The sequence below is a fragment of the Leuciscus leuciscus genome (assembly GCF_965113295.1).
Source record: "Leuciscus leuciscus genome assembly, chromosome: 5".
Taxonomy (NCBI): domain Eukaryota; kingdom Metazoa; phylum Chordata; class Actinopteri; order Cypriniformes; family Leuciscidae; genus Leuciscus; species Leuciscus leuciscus.
Window position 1 is genome coordinate 16,593,613 of NC_138729.1, and position 20,479 is coordinate 16,614,091.

A 20,479-nucleotide genomic window follows, 5' to 3' on the forward strand; every position below is an offset into this window, starting at 1 on the left:
GGGAGATGTGCTTATTTGTTATAAAAAATAATTCTACAAATAGGCTTTATTTTCTTTATGCAAAAAATAATTTCTTTAAATAAAAGTTCTTTCTTTTGATTTGGGATAAAATGTTCTGATGATACTGGGGTAACTCAGCACACAAAGAACGTAACTCCTTTATGGCTCTGGCTTCCTCTCCCTCCGTCGCGCATCTGGAGACTTAAAAACTGCTTTGTGATAGAATCAGCTCACCCCCTCCCTCTCTCCTTTTCTCCTCCCACTCTTTCTTCCTCTCACTCTCTGTTTTCTGGGGATCAGATGTTGAGGAGAGCGCAGCAGGAGAGAGATGCAGGAGAGCGTTACTTTAACATACACTGAAGGATCTATAGTTCAATTATTAAGCTTGAGAAAAGGCAAAAACATGGCAATGTTTACTTTCCTCCAGAAATGAGCCCTTTATTTCACAGGGTTCATTTTTCTGCTGATTTTTTATTATTTTGTTAATCACTCTGTCCTCAGAGGGCACTTAACACAAGAAGTGAAAATTGTGATCTCCAAGTAAAGGCACAAGGAAAAAAGCGTTTTATTTTATTGTTTATTTTTTTAGAAAAGTGTTTTTTATCCTTTTGCTGTGGAGAATTTGGGAAGAGTTTGATTTTACCTTGGGAATTGTTGTACTGGTGTTCCGGGGGTCAGCACCCCCCTCTCTTTCTCTGTGCGTGGCTGCGAGAGGAACAAAGTCAGGATGACAGAGATCGTGGTGACGGACTGTAATCTGAACTCAGTGTGTGAGCGCGTGGAGCAGCACTGCTGTGTGGACGATCCTTCAGCCATCAAAAAACACACCAACAGCGGCGCCAAACTGTGGGGCCGTGTGCGCAGTAAACTGCTCCGGCAAAAGGTCACTTGCTATTTCATTCTTTCTCCGACTGTTACATCCTCTCTCTGCAGCTTCTGGTCTCATTCTTTTCATCAGTTTTCTGTCTGTTTCCTGGCCTTTAACTCACTGAAAGTCACTGAATTTGACTTTGAATCTGCACTTTGTCATGCTGAATGTCTCAATGCAGAAAGTTGATCCTATAAGTAGTTGGTCTCACTTTATTTGAATTCTTTAACAACTATATACTAACATTTAAATTAATGTGTTAAGTGTGTGTGTATGTGTGTATATATATATAGATATAGATATATGATATATGATATGTGATATAGATATATAGAATAGTAAGTGTTAGTATTAATGGGTCAAATGTTGGAGAAAAGCTCGGGTTGAGTTGGGCAGGTCTTTCCACCAGCTTGGAACAGTCAAGGTAAAGGTCCGTGAAAGTGATTGTGAATATGTGTCTGTGAAAATGAAATTTTTTGTCATTTACATTTATTAATTTCGAGTATTTAGTAATTTATTTGTGATAAACACTTGAAGTGGGCTATTAAAAAAGTGTTATTTATATGTTGAATTATGTTCTTTAAAACATACGCGCAGAAAGCAAGTTGTCTAAGGTAGACCGTTTTTTTGTGTGTTCATTTTTATGTCCTGTTGCCCTTCAGGCTCTTTTATTGTATATGACAGTGTAAACCGCTCAATAACCCTTTTATTTAATGGCTTAATTTATGTCACATAGACCTGTCCGTTGAATTACGATTGCAAGCAGTATCAATAATGTCAAAAATGCAGTCAAATGTTCCAGTCTGTATGCTGTTTAAACGAGTGCCCCCCCCCTCCCACAAAAACAACAACACAGCACCCCCAACCTAAAACATCTTCCTGTGTGCCCCTGTCTTCATCGGACCTGTATTAAATTTCAGAAGATTAATTAAACATTAAATATACATGTTTTTGTGTGTGTGTGTGTGTGTGTGTGTGTGTGTGTGTGTGTGTGTGTGTGTGTGTGTGTGTGTGTGTGTGTGTGTGTGTGTGTGTGTGTGTGTGTGTGTGTGTGTGTGTGTGTGTTTTTCTGGCTGCAGTTAGAGGTTAATTATCACTTTAACCTGCTGTCCTCAGAGCCCCTGGCAGGTATCACCCACCCACTGATGAAGATCAGTTAATCACACATTTACTCTCACACTCACCATTGTATAATCTTTTATTAATAATTACAACACCAGCTATTCTCATGCATTTGCAAAGGCTCTTATAGCTGAGATCCAGAGCATGATTTATAAATAAATCTATGAATCTTTATTCACTGATCCAGAATCAAAATCCATTTTTTTTTCAGACAATGGGAGGTTTTGATGAACACTTATTATAGGTGTACCGTAGTGATTCAGGATAAGACAAAAACACAATGTACTCGATTATTATATAAATTTTATACATTTTGAACAAAACAAAAAAGTTACGGACTGCAGCTCTTTAACTGTCCCTTTTGATTAGTTTAATGCATCCTTGCTGAGTAAGTATTGATTTATTTAATAAATCTTACTGACCTGCTTTAGAGGGAAGGAATGTGTGTCGTTTTGATTATAACTACAGTATTATAACATTGATGGGATTGCACTGGAGAATGGCACATGATCCAATTAATTCTAGCTCAGCATTCACTGCTGCTGAATGATCGTCCTGCTGTGATGAGATCAGTGCCTTCAGACTCTGCTTGGAACATGTGGGAGTAGGTGTGTGTGTGTGTGTGTGTGTGTGTGTGTGTGTGTGTGTGTGCATGTGTGTGAGAGAGAAATTTAGGTGTCTCCACATGGGGTATCTGCCCTGCCAGCACTTTGAGCAGTAATTTATGTGCATAGTTTTTCTGGCTGTAAAAACAAAGCTTTTTAGCCTCTGCTGTACTTATGTGTATCTTCTGCCCAGTCGGGGTTAATCCTCTTCCTGATCCACTGACCCAGGACTGACCGTAGAGACAGACAGATTACAGACAAAGACCCCTTGGCTATGATCCTGTAGCTGTAACACATCATTTTCACTCTACACTCTTAAAAATAAAGGTTTGTTATTGGCATATATGGTTCCATGAAGAACCGTTAACATCCATGTAACCTTTCCTTTAGTTTTTAAGACTAAGAAAAATGGTTCTTCTATGGCATCAATGCAAAACATTTTTTTGTAGCCTTCATTTTTAAGAGTGTAGGATAGAGAATCGCTTTTGGTAGTAATATACAACAAAGCAGGACACTTGTCTTTCCATGTGCTGAGCCCATGCTCTTTTGAAGTGCTCTACCTCTTTTCTTTTTTTCCTCTCCTGTCTGTCTTTCTCTGACTTCCTCTTCTTCTGTTGTTTCAACATCATTCTGTATTGTTTTGTTCTAGTTGCAAATTATATAAAGGAATTCTGCCTGTAAATCACATACATGTACTGTAGGCACCCCCTGCCTTTGTGTTCCCACAGGTACTGACACATAAAGACTGTGTGTCAAAGGTAGACAAAGACATTTACTCATATATATACTCATAATCAGACACAGGTGTAATAGATACACACATAATTGCCACTTACTGCCAATTACATTTATAAACAAACCTCATTTTGCAGCACTTGGAAACGCACTTGTGAATTCTCTCACAGATGGCCAGTCTCATTGACTGAATATTGAATGAGTCTTTGTGGCCAAGAGAGTGTGTGTGTTTATCTGTGTGTGCGTTTCTTTGATATGGTCATGAAGGATCCTAGTGTTGTCTCATGACCTTCTCATAATGTCTGACCTCCAAAAATGTGCTTTTATTAGATAAACATAAACCTTATCAGAACACGCTGCCACTTTAACCCCTCAGACCAGAAACAGGCTGTGTCTGAAAGCACCCCCTATACGCTTATATAAGTGCACTATTTTGGGACAACCATTTGTAGAGGTGTCCGAACCACAGTGGACATTATTGAGTGTGCTCTTTCAATCCCATAATGCTCTACAATAACGAGTGTACAACATATACTCTCAACTGCGCTGAATGAATTCCCAAGTCTCGTCAGATGACGTCCGCAGAACTTCTGACGCACTCAGTGTCTGAATTCGCTCACTATTTTTTATTCACTACTTATGCAATGAAGTAATGTAGGAATGGTGCATTTAAAGGGTGTATGAAGTGATTTCAGATAAAGCCATACTCAATACAGCAAAGGTTCTGAACTGAATGGATTGCAGGTTTGTGGGTCTGTTTGGGGAAGCATGGGTAAAAAAGTGTTAAATGCTAATAATGAAATGAAAATAACAGTATAATCATATATAGTTAGGACAATAATATAAATATGCTCATCACCTTGCTCATGAATATTTGGTTGTCAATATGAAAGGTGACCGTATTTTGGTGCAAATTCATCTGTCACTAGTCAAATTATATAGATGATTGACTGAAAAGAACTTTTGTATTACTGTTCATATTTTTGCTACTGTGTTGGGTCACCACTCGAGGTCCAATGTAAAATCTTAGTCCTGAAGCAAAACCAGTCGAGTATCACTGCTCTTTATGCAAGCACAGATGCGAATACTTTGCTAACCTAATGCTTGTCTGATTCATTTGTACAGTATTTTATGAGCACTTTTTTTCCTTACTGTGACATTAAAGGGATAGTCCACCCAGAATTAAACATTCAGTCATTTACTATATGACTTTCTCTGCAAAACAAAAAAGTGTGGGTCCGAACAACATTGGACCCCATTGACTTTCATTGACTTCTTTTATATTCCACAGAAGAAAGTCTATACAGTTTTGGAACAAATTGGGGGTGAGTAAATTATGACAGAATATTTGTTTTGGGGTGAACTCTTCCTTTAACAAACCTCAGTACTCAAGGAGTGTGTGCTATTGTACTGAATTTGCTAAATTGTTGCCACATGAAAGAGAAAACTGACTGTAGAAGAACACAGTTTACACTAATGCTTGTTATAGTGGCCCTTGTGGCAATTGTTCCTCTTTTGAAAAGAAAGAAAGAACAGAAGGAGGGAGGGTCTGTGTGAAAGAGATGTATTATGCACGAGAAGAAGAATATGTCCCCAGAGATGAACCCATCCTCTGTAACTTCTCTCCAGCCTATACGGCCTCACAAATGGTGCTCCAGGTCTTAACATGCTAATGACTGAAGCACTGATGAACCTTGCTCCTCTTTAAATGCCAGCTATATGCTAATAGATGCTTTTATCACCCACATAAATCTTCTGCTGCCAATGTGAGGGCACCAGAAACCTTTGAGGGGCTACTGAACCCCCACAAGGCCTTGCTTATTGGGCTAATGAAGTGGAGGAGGGTGATGTGATGGTGGTGTCTGAGACTGGACACAACAAATGTTGACCTGCTTGTATTTCTTTTTAGAATAAAGTGCTTTGGCAGTACTGTGGTTCAGTGATGAGCATGGTACTTTGATAAATATCATGGCACTGGATGATTCGGTAACACTTTATTTCATTGTCCTTGTTACATTGTTTTTACATGTGCCTTTCTATAGTAATAAGTAGACTTAAGTAATTAATGCATAATTACAAGCCTTAACCCTATATTAAGTACATGTTGTTAATTAACACCTTACATTAAAGTTCTTATATTCCTATGCAGTGGCATTTACTGTGCATGGTACATGAAACATTTCTACTGTAGCATGTTAAAAATACATAGTAATGCTGGTAGAACACTTTATTTTATAGTTCTGTTCCCCATGTGCATACTATGTACTTATTATAGTAATTACAATAACTGGGTAATAACGAGGTACTATCCCTGAACCTTAGGTAAGTACCCTGTAATTGCATGTACTGTAAAATAAAGAGCGACCGTGATGCTTTTTGGAATTCTTTAACATTGGTATAATTTAAACCTTCTTTCATGTTTTGTATTATGATTTGTGCATTTTACAGAATGGGTCCATGAGGAGTTGTTAAAATTATTCATGGTTCTCTTTTAGCAGATGTTTAGCTTGATTTATGATGCTGTCCTCTTTTAGTTTAACTGGTTTGCATTTATTAGCAACAGAGACATTAGCATCTAATGGTAACTGCCGTAATAAACGTCTGTTTAAAATATATCTTATGCTCCATAACTATCAGGGTATTTACGATAGTTGGGTTTCTCGACTCCTGGGGTTGTTGTTTTTAGTTACTTTAGTTCTATTTTTAGTAGTCACACAAACAAAAACTATTTAATCATGTTTTTTGGACTTCTAGAATCGTGTTCTTTGAAGAACCTTCCCATATATAAAAACGAACTCTGGCAGTACCATGGTAATATATGGTACTTTTATATTCATGAACCATGGTACTTAAATGGTACTCCAAGGTACTTCCAATAATACCATATGACGTTCAAAGAAATAAAAGTAACAGTGCTTTTAACCATTTTGTTTTACCGTTACCATATATGATAATCATTCAATACCATGGTATATATCAAAGTTCTATAGTGATCTGATACTGTCACTGTACCATGGTACTACCACAGTAAATTTTTAAGTATGGTCAAGTGTTGTGTTTACCTTATATGGAAGAGCTTTAAATATGCTATACAATAAAATGTGTATGATGATTGTGAAAGATGTGAGGATGTCATTGATGACCATTGGTTATGAGTCAGCAGATTATTGGCATTTCCTGTGTGATTAAGTTACGTTTACTGAAAGGCCCAGCAGGCCAAGTCTGTGACATCAGCACAGTGAATCAGAACACTAAAGCAAACATCAGCCTGACCTCCACGCCAAACTCTGAATACCACAGTAATTACAGCTTTTCCCACACCACACACTGAACAAACACACACTCCCCTGCAAATGCCAAGATGTTTCCAAAGTGAGAGTTGTAACTACTGGTCTCATGCTACAGAGAGATGTGTGTAGGGTAACTTTGGGTGTCTGGCTTGAGCATGTCATCTGATATTGATGAATAGGATGGTCAGGACATTATGAAACAGTGTGATATTTTACTAAGAGCTTGTTGAACAAAGCTATTTGTGGTTTATTTTAGCATATTTGCTCATTTAGATTCACAATTTAATTGACAATTTAGGGTATATATTTATTTAGCATTGAAAGGTTGCCTGCCTGCCTATATTTCATATTTCAACATGTTTCCGTCTACACATTTTAGTCCGGCACTAGTTCAACTAGTAAAATGTGTACAAGTTTATGTAACAATAACACGTTAACTAATGTAAGTGGGAATAAATTACTTGCCTCCGCTGGATCAATCGAGTTCTTCTTCTACTTCTGAGGTAAATTCCAGGCTTATTCCTCACAGTGCGTCTTCCAAACTCAATGAAAAGCAGAAGAATGATGAAGCTTGATGCTTTGTTTAGAAGTGATGGGGGCATTTATTGGTTAGCGCGGTTCACATGGACAATTAGCATGTAAAAGGCTGTGCAGATTGTGGGTGTGGTCACATTAAAGATAATAAGCAGACCCTTTAGAAACTGTACCTCTCGTTGGTTTCATACGGATTATATAAACAGAGAATATTTGTTTTCGATATGACTTCGTTTTAAAAGTGGCAAGTATTCTCTGAGTTTCAGTAAATTTTTTTAACACGTTTCACAGAGACTGAGATGGCAGAAAGCGCACCCTGTTTGTTTGCTTTATTTTACAAAAGCACAAAGTTTTGTTGCTATTGTGAGTGTACACAAATAAAAGTAGACCCTTAACAACAGTTTCGAATGATGTTTAACATATCTGTATGACAAAAATTGACATACAGTATTTTGAGTCTCTTTCGCACTAAGAAAAAAAACCCGAGGTGGTCAGGGTAACACCCAGGGTGTTAACGCTGGTCCTAAAGCTCTTGCCTGATCATAACCCTTCTTTTTACAGTGATACTCCTCTGACCTTTTTTTATGTTGTAATGTCTCTCAGCCATCTCTTTTTCTACAGTCTTTCTTCAAATCTCCCTCTAGCTCACTTTCTCTCCTTCCCCATCATGAGTGTAGATACGCCCCCTACTGCTTCAAGTGTGTTGTGGTGCTCGGGCTGATCCACTTTGAACAGCGTTTCTCAGAAATTGCTTACTGCACCTTTAAATGTAAATTTAAAATATAGGTCTTGATAGTGTTGTCTGCACTGTTACTGAATCTACAGTACTATGACAAAAAAAAAAGTTTTATTAGTTGTGAGCTTGCCGTCCTGTCTCATAGTTTTATTTTATTGTCCGAACGTACAGAATGAATTTGCGTGAAGTCGGGTACATGAACAACTGACTCAGTATGGATATATAGTATACTGTGTGAATGTGAATATATATATATATATGTATGTGTATATATATATATATACATATACATATACACACACATATATATGGGGCGGCAGTGGTTCAGTGGTTCATGTAGATTGTCTACAAACCGGAAGGTTGGTGGTTCAATCCCCGGTTCCACCTGACCAAGTGTCGAGGTGTCCTTGAGCAAGACACCTAACCCCAGCTGCTCCCGACGAGCTGGATCGCCTTGCATGGCTGACACCTCCGTCGGTGTATGAATGAGTGAGTGAATGGGTGAATGTGAGGCAATATTGTAAAGCGCTTTGGTGGCCATTGGGTCTGTGAAAGCGCTATATAAATGCAGTCCATTTACCATTTACCATGTATGTATGTGTGTGTGTGTGTGTGTGTGTGTGTGTGTGTGTGTGTGTGTGTGTGTATAAAGTTTTTAAAAGAAGTCTCCTATGCTCACCAAGGCTGCATTTCTTTGATAAACAAATACAGTAAAAACAGTAATATTGTGATATTTATCACATTTTAAAATAACTGTTTTCTGTTTTGTGACTCTGGACCACAAAACCACATTTACATTCTGGACATTTTCTGATTTCATTTCATACATCATCTGAAAGCTGAATGAATAACCTTTCCATTGATGTATGGTTAGTTAGGATATGACAATATTTGGACGAGATACAACTATTTGAAAATCTGGAATCTGAGGGTGCCAAAAAATCGAAACATTGAGAAAATCGCCTTTAAAGTTGTCCATTTATGTTCGCGATTGTGCTGCATTCACTTACAAAAATAAATGTTTTATATGTTTACGGTAGGAAATTTACAAAATATCTTCATGGAACATGATCTTTACTTTTTTTGGCATAAAAGAAAAATCGATAATTTTGACCCACACAATGTATTGTTGGCTATTGCCACAAATATACCAGTGCGACTTGTGACTGGTTTTGTGACCCAGGGTCACATATTTTACGTAATTTATTCCTTTGATGGCAAAGCTGGATTTTGAGCAGCCATTACTGTCACATGATCTTTCAGAAATCATTCTAATGTGCTGATTTGGTGTAAAAAATTGTTAGGAATAGAAATAGGGAATGGAAGAGAAGAAAGGGATGGTGACAGGGTTTTAAACTCTACTTAAGGAATGTGAGTTAAATATTTGATTTTACTTTGATCAAACAGAGTTGTGTTTTTGCAACTGAGAAGGTAGACTGAGTATGTTTATTTGAGTGAGTGAGTTTATTACCTAAACAGTCTGGTTGATGTATTTAAAGAATTCTCTTTCTATTCTAGAGAGAGCAGCATAATTGGCCAGTGAGGTCAGTTTTGCTAAACCATGTGCAGTCTGTCAGTCAGCCACTCTTCTCAAAGCTAAAACCAGTGTGTGTGTGTGTGGCTCTACACTGAGGAATAGTATATACACGTATGTAATCAGAGGAGTAGTGAGGCTTTATAGCAATCTTAACAAGGCCTTGTGTGTGCAGCATGCACCTGCTGTATTTGTAACAAATGAACTGATATCATGATCTTCCTCCCTTTGTTCTCTGTAAGGATCCTCCGTGCAGAGTCTCTTTGAGTGTAGAGAGAGCAGAGAGGAGCCGCTCAGAGAACACTGTGTTCCTGCTCTGTACAGCAGCAGGCTGGCAGTACAGAGGGACAAGGGGTGGGCAGGGGGAGGGACACACTGAATGAGAGAGAACGAGAGGAAAGAAGAGAACAGAATGGGGATCTGTATCTCCAAAGTTCAGTCTATGCGCTCTATATTAGTTGTCATAATGTTGTTTTTATATTTATTTTTTGGTAATACTATGGTTGCTGGATATTTACTACGGTAATATCATGTTTATGTCCTGTGGTAATATCATGTTTTTTGACATGTACTATGGTATTATGTTGTTTTTATATTTATCTTGATGATACTATGTTTTCTGGACATTTACCATGGTAATGCCATGTTGTTTTGCACATGGATCATGTTGGTACCTTGGATGTTTGCACCATTGCCATTACCATCATCATTTTAAATAATGTAAATACCATGGTGTTCTCTTCTGATACCATCACTGTACCTACCACAGTACTTTTTTTGGTTACACTTTATTTTAATGTGTTCTTGTTACAGTGTAATTACATAAATAAAAAGTATATTAATTCAAAACATGTACTTACTGTAGGATTAGGTTTAGGGTTTGGTTTATAGTTAGTTGCTTGTAATTATGCATACTTTACTATTAGTACTATAATAAGTATGTGTAACGTAACAAGAACACTGTTAAATAATGTTTTACCTTTTTTTCTTACCGTAAATTTCTGTAATCACTCCCATATTCAAGATAAATCTCCATGTGACTGATATTAGAGGGATTGTTCGAAGTTGTGATGGACCAGAGCTCCTCAGAAACTCATTGATCAGGAAACATAAACCTCATGTTCATGTCAGCAAAGGTCTGTCTTAAATTTAAACCAATTCAGAGCTGAGAAGCTCCCATCTTTGTTTTGTATGTATAATCCCTGAGCGATTAAATGAGGACATTGAAGATACTACTGACTGGTGTATTATCTTGAAGATAGTTGCTCCATGCAGAGAGTGATGAGAACAAAAGTTTTCACTCTGACCTTTACCCCACCTCCATCTTGGTATCCAGGCTGGCTTATAGGGAATCAATTGTGTATGCTGTTGAAATAATCCCATAGCATAGATATTCAGCTTGGACTCTTTCATCCCAAAATTTCCCAGAGGAAAGTGAAAAGTGGTGTTGGTGTGGTGATCCCCCGGGACCTTTAGTAAGAGTTTGGAGGAAAGCACTTGGGAAGATGAGGCGAGTCTTTAAGCCGTTTAGCTGTATTTAGCTGAAGTTTTTTCTAGACATATCATGGAAAATTTGATTCCATATATTTTAATAAAGTACTGTAGGAGATGCCAGAAGGTTAGAGAAAGGCTCAAATAAGGTCATGTGTAGCATGTGAATTTGGGTGCTAAGAGGCTACATTCACAGAAGAATACGGCTTTCAGAAATGTTTGGATTGATAAATATGGTTATGTTCATTAAAAGTTCATGAAGCAGAGTGACATCCGCATGTAACTGAAGTGTTTATCAGTGGGGCAGTGAGATGACTCTCACCTTTTTGTCCTGATAAATTAAGTTATTACAAAAATATACTTAAAATGCAGTTTATACTGGGTTTTGAATATTTTCGAATTCGAATTCAAATAATTACTTTTTTGAGAATTTTCAAATTTTTGTCCATCAAATCAAACGGATGTAGTTCAGAAATTTACTGGGTAAAATAAATAAATGAGTAACAGGGAATGATATCAGAGAGGATCCATGCAGACCATCATGATTGCGTGTCATGGTCAATATGTCTCTAAAATATGAGATAATTTGAGCTAGCTGTGTCCTCCCTATGTTGCCACTGTTGGTCTCAAGCTATCCATTTATTACCCTGCTAATTTAATTGGTGTATACATGTCATATTGGTTTAGTAGGATAATAACAAGGCTCCAACATTCCATAAATATCCAATAAGAATCTCATTATAGCCCTAATATGTGTATATAAACAGCATCAGTAATGATGATTGCCCACTAATTGCATTGAGAGAATTGATTTTAGTGATACAAGCTAATGCAGTTTTATGTGCTTGACAGACCTCATTAGACATTAAATTGTCATTTATGGGAGTTTTGTCAGCATTTGTGCTATTTGTGTTCCCTTATGTTCTTACTTCATGTTGGTTGTTAGTGAAGTTTAATTAAATGCAATACGATTTATAACAGTGATCAGTGGTAGAGAACTGGTTTGAGACATGGTTAAGACTGTCAGGTTGTTTATTATTGTGACTTTCACTTTTGTGCTTGATTGACAGGTTAGTTTAAGAGTTGGGAGGTTCTTCCCTAAAGAGCTCTTCCCATCATCCATCTTGTCTGTGGCATGTAGCTTGGGAAACGTTTGTGTGTGTGTGTGTGAGAGAGAGAGAGAGAGAGAGAGAGAGAGAGAGAGAGAGAGAGAGAGAGTGAGAGTGTGTGACTAAGTTTCTTCTCCTCAGAGAATTGTTTGTTAATGGAAACAGCACAGATATTGCCCAGAGTAGTTCTCCTTATATGTTCAGTAAAGCACCTAAATATCGTAGTGTGAGTTCTTGTGAATTATGCGTAATAGTAAACACTATATATATGACATTAGTGGCTTAATCTTGTAATATAACTGTTTTGTGACTGTTACAAGTTTATTGCGGTAGTGACTCTTATTTCTTGCTTTGTTGATTCATATTGTGTTTATAGTGCTGTGTTACTGTGAAGACCATGTTCATTATAGAGTGTTCAGGTTTGATTCATCCATGCTGGACTCTTATTCAGCAGTGTAGTAGAGTTAACTTTATCACATTTACGGTCTGTATATATTATAACTAGGGGAAAAACTACTGTCCTTTTCCCAGGGTTTTTTTATAGTAAGGACTTCCTGGGAAATTTTTGATGATTTTTCTTTATCAAAAAAAAAAACCCTTAAAGAAAGAGAGAGAGGAAATAGATTAGGAAAAAATAAGGCTCTGTTGTTGGTTTAAAATGGTTGCCTGAAGAGTATGGGTATAGAAACAGACTACTTCTAAATGCAACTACACGGCATGAAGATATTAAGTTATTATAAACATTAACATCATGATTTTCTGGAAAGCTGCTTTGAAACAATGTGTATTGTGAAAACTTCTATACAAATAAATACATTTGAATTTTGACAGTGCAGATGTTTACTGATATATCGCTTAAAAATGTGTAAACCTGAAATACCCTCATTCCCTGATAAACCACATTTGTCCTGAAAGACTAAAAACTGGGGCTGTCTGAGCCTCGGGACAGTTTCCCTTAGGAGGCGATTTATTGGTATTCATTGTTAAAATATTTTTCTGATTTCTTTCACCGACCTTAAAGTGATAGTCCACCCAAAAATGAAAACACTTTAATCATTTACTCACCTTCATGTCATTCAAAACCTGAATGAATTTCTTTCTTCTGATGAACACAAAAGAAGACCGTCCTTTGGATGAGACGTTAAACCAAGGTCCTGACTCTCTGTGGTCACAAAAAATCCCAGGATGTCTAATATAATATATATATATATATATATATATATATATATATATATACCGGTATATATATATACTGTATATACATACATACATATACAGTATATACATATACACAGGGGCGCCACCATCAATTTTGGGCCCTATGAAAGAATATGAGGTTGGGCCCCCTACCGCACCCATTCCATTAATAAAATCGATCTCTGGGGCCCCCAAAAGTGCCTGGGCCCTTAGAATCGTCCTAACTCAAACATTGGTGGTTCAGGAGATTCCCCCTTCTATGTAAAGCGCTTTGAGTGCTGAGAAAAGCGCTATATAAATGTAATGAATTATTATTATTATTATTATTATTAATGGGAACCAAAACTGTTTGGTTACCAACAATCTTCAAAAATATCTTCTTTTTCTCTTTTTCCTTTTATAATGACAGAAAGTCATACACGTGTGGAACAACATGAGGGTGAATAAATGATGAAAGTATTTTCATTTTTGGGTGGACTTTGCATTTAATTTAATAATCCATCAGCACTCATGGTCCGCTGTGGTCTCTTCAGCATTAACATTTGACCTATGACAGTATTCTGTGAGGCCATTGTGTTGAGCAGCAATAATTGCATCAAACATTTTTGGTGCTTAATGATGAAGCAATCCTCACTCTCATTTCTCTTTGTCTCTTTACAGCTGGACCCACAGACCGTGCAGTCCAAAAACTGGCATATGGACGTCATAGAAATGAATGGGGTACTAATATATTTCTCATTAAACATATTGATACTTTTTGCATTATTGCATTACACAAAGTTTCCTGTGACTTATGTGGGATTTATCTCATTACTCATTCCTTCTTAGATTAAAGTGGAGTTTTCCATGAAGTTTACAAGTCGGGACTTAAGTTTGAAGCGGACACCATCAAAGAAACAGAGTGGTGTGTTTGGGGTCAAAATCAGCGTGGTAACAAAGTGAGTGAAATTTGCATAAGCTTCCAAGCTTTAAGGTGATGATACATGTAGTCAATGGCAATGTTGCCGTCAACAGGTAACCAGGTGAGACAACAGGGCCCATGACCGATCTAAAGTATCCAGATAGAAAATGTGTTGCCCAAACTCAATGGGAAAGTGCCAAAGCAACAATTTTCCTGGCAACATTGCTCAAAAAAGTTGTATCATCACCTTTAAAGTCGGAATGAAATGAAAATTCACCCTATCTGTTTTCTAAATGAATGGTGTTGATCTCATTGTGAGTGATTTGTCTGTACATTTGTTTTATTTTTTAATTTACATTTTTTTTATAAAAATTTCATAACTGGACCTTTCTGTGAAAATGACAGACTTCTCTTTGGTGACGTAAGCAGGACTTCTCCAATTATTAGTGCACTTAAACTTCAACCCTGCAAGATCTGACTTCATTTTTGTAGAGACCCGGATTTCTTACTGAACTGCAGGCATACTGGCTATCGGGAGCACCAAAACTTTCCCAGTGGGCCGGTCGAGTAGTGGGCCCATCGCCAAAGCGAGGGAGATATCCCCCATATTAGGTGCTGTGTGTAAAGTGCCCCTATTATGCTATTTTAGAAACTCCTAATTTTGTTTTGGAGGTCTCCTACAACAGGTTTACATGCATCAAAGGTCAAAAAACATTTTTTCTTTTATAATGTACATTGCATATCACCACATTTTTCAGTGATTCTCAAACGACTCGATGGATGAATCAGTCTCTCTAATCCCTCCTTTTCACGAGCTGCTCTGATTGGCCAGATGGCCCAGTCTGTAGTGATTGGTCTACTGCTTAGTGTATTTCGGAAGCTAAAACGCCCATTACCATAATTAAACTTAAGTTCCGTCCTGAGGCTTCCTAAAGCTCACTGATTGTACACACTATAAAGACAGTAATGATGACGTTGATTTTACCATCTCAATCTAAGCATAAGTCTAATGATGAAACATTTGTTAATGTTAGTTATTTAACTCGAACCTCACCATCGCAAGGACGACTTGAGCAGGATGTTTCTCAGTGATACACTACTCAGTTTGAGGTACATTATCAGCTGTTGCAACTGTAATTCCTCATTATCAGCATTACAAGTGCATGTCTGTCAACAAACCGATATGTATATTTCTAATTTATTGAGGTGCACATGCAGGAACTGTATCAATAACAGTGCATACGTTAGCCGAGCACTAACGTGAATGACTGATGTAACAAACATTAGTAAAACTAATTTTATCTTTATCTTTACTCAAAGTTGTAAGAACGACAGACAATCTGCACATTTTGAGGTAATAGTGGCCCACAGCTGATTAGCAGAAGTATTTCAGTAAGACAGTAATAACGTGAGTTAGCTGGTTAGTCGGAAACTTACACAATATAAAACACAAAACTACGATCAGGAACACCCGGTAGAAAATATATAAATCAATAATTATTCATACTTACAGGTTGTGATTCTGAGGAGCAAGCTGGTCCAAATAAACTGGGTACTGTTGAACTCCGTGTTGAACTCAAGTTGTTCGTGGGCAGACAACACATGAGCATTATGCAAATGTATTTTCTAGTGACGTAGAACTGTCACGCATTGGAATTCTAAATATAAACGACTCATTTAGGCGGTTCAGAGTCGATATTTTTTTGGGGGAGACAATGGGCCCTATCATACACCCGCAATGCAGTGCCAGGTGTGACGCAAGTGTGCTTTTCTAGTTTCAGCCTGACGCAGTTATCATTTCCACGTCCTGCGCCACTTTGTTTAAATAGCAAATGCATTTTGCGCCCATTTGTGCGCCCATGGGCGTGCTGGTCTAAAAATGAGGTGTGTTCAGGCGCTTTGTTGGCTCGTTGCTACTTTGAGGCAACTGAAATAGATTTTTTTTTCTTATTTAAAGAGCGCGTTAGTAATGTGCGCCTATAGGCGGGTCCACAACGTGCATACACTCTGCTTATTACACACACACAGGGACAGCAGCACACAAACTTGCCAAATATCAACAGGATTACAATGTAAATGGTGGAATCCGGCTTGTCCGGTAGATGGTTTGCTTGCGCGCTTTAACCTTGCGCACGAGCAGATTCACTTGCGCTCTGGAGATGCGTTCAGTCTTTCTGCTTGCAAATTCCGTCATGTAAATAGCAATTCACCATGGTGCGAGCTTAACTGGCTTTTAAAGGGAATGGGAGATGTGACTCTGGTTGGTTTGTTTCAAGTTACGCCCAAAACACACACCTTACTCATTTAGAGAATAGAGACAGCCCTTTTAGACCATGCGCAGTGCGCGCAGACAGTTTTTCCCATCATTAAACTAGCAAAAGTGGATTCGGACTCGCCCTAATTGCACTTGTGCCCTGCGCTTTAGACCATGCGCTTAGATCGTTAAAATAGGGCCCAATAACTTAATTTATTGTTTAACTTTGCAGAACGTTTACACTCACAGACAGCTATATTACACACTGCATGAAAGGGAGTATTCAAAAAACCATAATAGTGGCACTTTAAATTACAGCGCATACGAAACTGCAAAAAGCAAATACTCCAATAGTGTGACGAAGTGCAAAAGTGACCTGATGCAAAAGTATGATCGAATTTTCGCTTCAAACCTGAATGAATTTCTTTCTTCTGTGAAGCATAAATGAAGATAATTTGAGGATTGTCTGGGTGTTTGTTTGTTTGTTTGTTTGTTTGTTTGTTTGTTTGTTTGTTTGTTTTTGTCCATTCATTAGTAGTCAAGGGTAACCAAAATGGATTCTTCAAAATATTTTCTTTTGTGTTTCACAGAAGAAAGTAAGTCATACAGGTTTGGAATGACATGAGGGAGAGTAAATGATGACAGAATTTAATAGCAGTAAATTTGCTTCATCCTAGCTCAAAATCAATGTTTTACAGTCAAATTAATTTCTATGTGACAAAAATGCAATATTAAGTTTGTTAACTGCATTTACCATGTATTCAATAATATATATCATTTGTTTCTGTTCTTTTTTATTTATTGATTTATTTACTCCAATTTAAGGCCCTATAACCCAGCAAAACATTCACATGGTAACTTGTGGGCCAGATGGGCTGGATTTGTCCAGGGCTGAATTTTATCCCCAGTCCAGCCCTGCTGAACAGCAATATTTGGCATATGGACGTCATTCATAAAAATGCCTGCACAGTTGTTCTCTGTATGTTTAGATTGTTTACATCATGTACATTGATTTTGCCTGTTGTTGTTCCACAGGCGCGAACGATCCAAGGTGCCTTACATTGTGCGGCAGTGCATTGAGGAGGTGGAGAAGAGGGGTATTGATGAAGTTGGCATTTACAGGATCTCTGGAGTGGCCACAGACATCCAGGCTCTCAAAGCTGCGTTTGATGCCAGTAAGAGATTCTTAGCCAATCACACTTCAAACGCTCAAACTAGGATATGACAACTACTATAAATGCAGAAGTACAAAATGAGCCTTAAAATCTAGTTTTTAATGTTGTTTATATGTCTATGGGGTGTTTTCAAGGTACATATTTTACATTCTTATCAGTTCTCCGTTCTTGCTTTCCCTGGGAATCGAACCCATGACTTTGGAGTTGCAAGTGCCAACGCTTTACTATTTGAGCTACAGGAAAGCAGCATGTGTAAGCACAAAACACGTGCAAATTCATCAGTCAACACCATTGCTGTGTACTTTCTTCTTAAGACTGCAGTTTACCAAAGACAGTCTCAAAGACAGCCTCATACCGTCACAAACGTTACCAATCCCGTGAACATGCGGGGCGGGCTTTAGCATGATTAACTATGCTGCGAAGCGGGGGGGGTCTCAAGAGAATCCAGATTCTCCTGGTACATTTGGCAATATAGCGGGTGAATTGTATGTATATAATCTATATTTACGATGTTATGATGAACTATATATTTTAAGTTGTTCAAAGCGTTTCTTAGGATGTTGATTTTTAGAATGCAGCAGTCTGACACTGAGATGCCGAATGGGAATATGGTTTGTGTAAAATTAGCAACACATTATTAACTGTTTGTTAATGTAGTGAAGCCAAATGCTAATCATATCAATTAACATTGTGGGCCCTATCTTGCACCCAGCGCAATTGACTTTGTACACCGACGCATGTATCATTCCTATTTTGCACCCGCGCAAAGCGGACTTTTCCCTCCACAGACGCACGACGGTAAGTTAGGAAATACACTTGCGCTCCCCAGGGCGGTTCAGCGCAAAGAGGAGGCGTGTTCCGGCGCAAACATTCCTTCATGCTATTTTGCAGGTTTAGAAAACAATTGCGCCACTAACCAGGAAAAAATAGTTTAAAGTCAGTGGCGCGTTGCGCATGTTATTCATATGCTATTTTAAGGGTGCATTCTTGGCCATAATCAATGTAGTGTGTGCACAACGCGCACTTTGATTCTCTCATATACACAGAAGCAGCAGTTTTCATTTTTGCAAATCATACATTATTACGATAGATAGATAGATAGATAGATAGATAGATAGATAGATAGATAGATAGATAGATAGATAGATAGATGGATAGATAGATAGATAGATAGATAGACAATTTATTATAAAAGCATACATCTAGCTTACACATTTACCCAAATTATCATACGCCTGTTTAACCGAAGTTAATTTGGGTGGGTTTCTCCATCCCCAATGTCTCTGACGAGAGCGTCGGTCTCCTCGGCTGTGAACCGCTCCTGGCAAATCCGCCGTTATAATAGAAATCCGCTTTAGAACAAGCGCGCCTGCTCTTAAAGGGAATGTGAGATGTCGCTCTGATTGGTTTATTTCACGTTACGCCCAAACCACACCTATGAATAATGAAGCTACTTCAGACCAACCCCTTTTAGATTTGCGCCGGGCGCAAGAGGCATTTATCCCGCCGGGAAAATAGCAACAGCGCCCAAGACCCGCCCACAAAGTTACTTGCGCTTTGCACTTGACACTTGCGTTTCAGATCGTTAAAATAGGGCCCTGTGTGTCCGACGTTGTAGAGAGCGATACATAAAATGCAATAATTCGCTCTTCCACTTCTTCTGAATCAGTTTCTGGTTCAAACATATATGGCTGAATTAAACCAGTATTTCCACTTGCTATTGTGTAGAGTTTACTACAGTAAATATGACAGAGTGAATCAGGTATTCTGAGCTTGTGCGATTGAGTGGAGGCGGGGACTAATATGCATATTCGTGGGTCCATGTATACTAAATGAATCAAGGGTGTAGAGTTACATTCAAGTTATTTTAAGGCATGAAGAAATTCTTTTCATATGAATTTTTGACAAAAACTATTGACTACAGGAGGACTTTAATTTTTCATTTTGTAATGTGGATATGGTGGTATCTTGCAATCTGATTGGTTCTGGGTTGGGGATGGCATGGCAGTTTTCATCAGCATCGCACAGAGTGGCTTTTAATCTGGTGCAAAAAAAAACCCAGATCCCTTCCCTTATTTTTCTCCATTTGCTTTTGCTTTGACTTTTCTTGATGATTTCCCATCAGTCACTTTTTGGTTTCTGTTTACTCTCTCTTTGGTTTTGTGAGGTCTGTGTATTGAGTCTAAAAGCAGCAACAGTGTTGTGGGAAAGGCCATGCAGAGGTCTGACCCCCTCCAGCTGTCAGCTGGCTCAATAAACACACACAGAGTCTGCAGGAAGTATCCAGAGCTGTACCTTCAGCTAACATACATGTGTTACTCACTATTATGTCATATGACATGCCTGGAGCTTATTACTCAGCCTGCATTTGTTATGGTGGCAAATCATTTACATGATTTACTCATGTAATCTCTCTCTCTCTCTCTCTCTCTCTCTCTCTCTCTCTCTCTCTCTCTCTCTCTCTCTCTCTCTCTCTCTCTCTCTCTCTCAGATACCAAAGATATCCTGATGATGTTAAGTGATATGGACATTAATGCTATAGCAGGGACACTGAAATTGTATTTCAGAGAGCTGCCAGAACCTCTTCTCACAGACCGGCTGTACCCGGCCTTCATGGAGGGCATTGGTATGGCTTTTCATCTTCACATTTATTGTTTCGACATCTTAAGAGTATTAAAACACAATTACAGTGTGTGATATGTAGCAAATAGGGTCATTTCGAATGCATATGATTGAGGTGTAATAACATCATCACACTCCTCTTCTTCACAGCTCTATCAGATCCTGCAGCAAAAGAAAACTGCATGATGCATCTGCTGCGGTCACTACCAGACCCAAATCTCATCACTTTCCTCTCCCTACTGGAACACCTGAAGAGGTAAGAGCACACATACAGTGTTTCTTGAGCAGCAGATAAGCATATTAGAA

At 38.2% G+C, this 20,479-nt stretch overlaps 1 protein-coding gene and 1 long non-coding RNA gene across 6 annotated transcripts in view; both read left to right on the top strand.

Moving 5' to 3' along the window:
• The window catches only part of abr (ABR activator of RhoGEF and GTPase), a 330,545-nt gene that overhangs the window by 302,789 nt on the left and 7,277 nt on the right, over nt 1-20,479 (top strand). For 4 of the 5 annotated variants that reach the window (XM_082171387.1, XM_082171388.1, XM_082171389.1 and 1 more), the window contains 5 exons: nt 13,882-13,941; nt 14,050-14,159; nt 17,412-17,551; nt 20,043-20,177; nt 20,324-20,429. In XM_082171387.1, coding sequence (XP_082027513.1) covers nt 13,882-13,941; nt 14,050-14,159; nt 17,412-17,551; nt 20,043-20,177; nt 20,324-20,429 — 551 coding nt within the window. Of the gene's footprint in view, nt 1-20; nt 884-13,881; nt 13,942-14,049; nt 14,160-17,411; nt 17,552-20,042; nt 20,178-20,323; nt 20,430-20,479 lie in introns of those variants that run through there. The other variant, XM_082171391.1, reaches the window with a different exon arrangement.
• Nucleotides 890-2,398, top strand: LOC309500012. The gene is made up of 2 exons (XR_014206439.1): nt 890-1,871; nt 1,948-2,398. It is a non-coding gene; the product is annotated as an uncharacterized lncRNA (long non-coding RNA).